The sequence below is a fragment of the Trypanosoma cruzi genome, genomic scaffold (genome assembly GCF_000209065.1).
Source record: "Trypanosoma cruzi strain CL Brener 1047053517133 genomic scaffold, whole genome shotgun sequence".
Classification (NCBI taxonomy): domain Eukaryota; phylum Euglenozoa; class Kinetoplastea; order Trypanosomatida; family Trypanosomatidae; genus Trypanosoma; species Trypanosoma cruzi.
Genome location: NW_001849562.1, coordinates 261,103 through 262,977, shown reverse-complemented (window position 1 = coordinate 262,977; position 1,875 = coordinate 261,103). Strand labels below are relative to the sequence as shown.

Here is a 1,875-nt window from a genome sequence, read left to right as displayed (position 1 = left end):
TGTGGCGCTCGCCTGACGAAGGAAATTACCGAGGACATTTTTTCTAGGGGGCTTCAGTTTGTTCTTGTTTACAATGATCCAAATGACCCAACAAATGTAACTAGCGTGCTTGAAACTAAGGTTCTTATATTGCTTATTTATTGCCAAGGTAACGACTCTGTGTCTCTTGGAGAACTTCCCCTACACCCACTACCTCGTTTCCCAGAAACAACTCTTTGCAGCGAATTGTTTGAGGCCTTGCAACACATGGTGATTCAGGTCGTCGCCATTTCAGACGTTAGGGGCAGAGTGATCGGAGTGTTGACAATGCAGGATATTGTGGAGTTTGTTCACAAAACGTCGTTTCAGGCGGAGATGGATCCCAGGGCGAAGGTGCCCTTTCAAATAATGGTCCATTCATGGAAAAGGCTATGCGGGGTGCGTGGGGACTACGTGGCAAGTGGCAGGTACAGCCTAACTGTGGGTGGAGGAAGAGGGGGAAGAACTCCTTCGACTTCCTCTTCACGCTGCAGTACGCCTCTCCTCCAACGCCCTATTTCTCGACAGGATGTGCTGCAGTCAAACTTCACCCAAATTAAAGTGTCAGATGAAAACAAACAATCAGACGAAAAGCGAACGAAATAATGCTGGTGTACGTACACACGGGGAGACAGAATGAAGGAAAAAAAAAAAAAAAAGAAAGAAAGCCAAGAAAAAGAAGTTCCAAGAAAATGCGAAAAAGTATAGTATGAGAAGAAAATTGCTTAGACAGCTTTTTTTTTGTTCTTGCTGTTTTGGTGCGCTAGAGTGTGTACGCCGTTGCCGGACTTACCGTGACTAAGTTAGGGTCCCATAACCTTGATGAGATTCCCCTTTTTAAAATTATTGTTGTTTTTCTCTTTGCGGCTCTTTGCTAATTACTTTTTGGAAGGAGATCTGATAATAAACTACTCTGGTCTTAACAGCAACAACAACAACAACAACAACAAAAACAAACAAACAAGCCAAATAGAAAAAAAAAAAAAAAAAAAAACACAAGACGAAGAGCGACAGGGACGGGAACAGAAAAAGCAAACGAATTATTTGTGTGTCGAGTAAAAATGGTCACACGCACCGCACGATTGGGTGGCAAGACAAATGGCGCTAAGCCGAGCGGCTTGTTGTTGAACAAGAAGGGCCTCCATAGTGTTCATGAGGTGACATTGGCGAACTACTCTGCGGAGTACCTTTACCTTCGTGAAAATGAGCTGACCGAATTTGACGCCGAAGTGACCATGGAAAACCTTAAGGTGTTGGATCTGTCTATTAACGAAATTGGTGGAACAGTGGATTTCTTAAGCAAGACCCCGTTTTTGCGCCATCTTTACATGACAGGGAATAGGGTTGAGTCTCTGCATGGCATTGCAAACTTTTCTTCCCTGGAGACACTGTGTCTCAGTGACAACGCCATCAACAGCTTTGAGGGGTTAGAACGGCTTCCAAACTTGCGGGTGCTTTCCCTGAACTTTAATAACATATCCTCCTTTGAGCATTACCCGAATCTTCCTTCACTGCATACACTGAACCTTGTTGGGAACCCGGTGACAGAAATTCCTTCTTACCGCAGTATGGCCATCGCCATCAACAATCCTAACCTTGTCACCATCGACGGTAATCCTGTCCAAGGGGAAGAGCGTGCTGCACTGGAGCATTACCAAGGAAAGGTTGCTTACTGTATCTGCGAAGGGTTTATTGTTGAAGGAGATAATGTGGAAGAGGCCACGGATGCTTTTCTTCTCAAACTTCAGCGTGCGAGGGAAAAGTCAAAGCATCTACAGCTATGCTCTATTCGTCTCGCACCGGAGGATGAAACTCGTAATGTTCTCACGGAGGGAATTCCGGTACGATTGACATGCT

General features: G+C 45.0%; 2 protein-coding genes across 2 annotated transcripts, besides 4 other annotated features; both read left to right on the top strand.

Annotated features, from left to right (window-relative positions):
- On the top strand, positions 1 to 624 carry Tc00.1047053511539.18 (hypothetical protein, conserved; the record flags this gene model as incomplete). Its single annotated transcript, XM_797454.1, has 1 exon — positions 1 to 624. A coding segment is annotated over one exon (624 nt), but the record flags the coding sequence as incomplete, so codon positions are not given.
- Positions 1 to 1,875: a sequence feature (heterozygous, Esmeraldo-like haplotype).
- Positions 658 to 699: a sequence feature (T-rich).
- Positions 940 to 974: a microsatellite.
- Positions 992 to 1,012: a microsatellite.
- Positions 1,080 to 1,875, top strand: Tc00.1047053511539.9 (hypothetical protein, conserved; the record flags this gene model as incomplete). The annotated part of the gene is made up of 1 exon (XM_797455.1): positions 1,080 to 1,875. A coding segment is annotated over one exon (796 nt), but the record flags the coding sequence as incomplete, so codon positions are not given.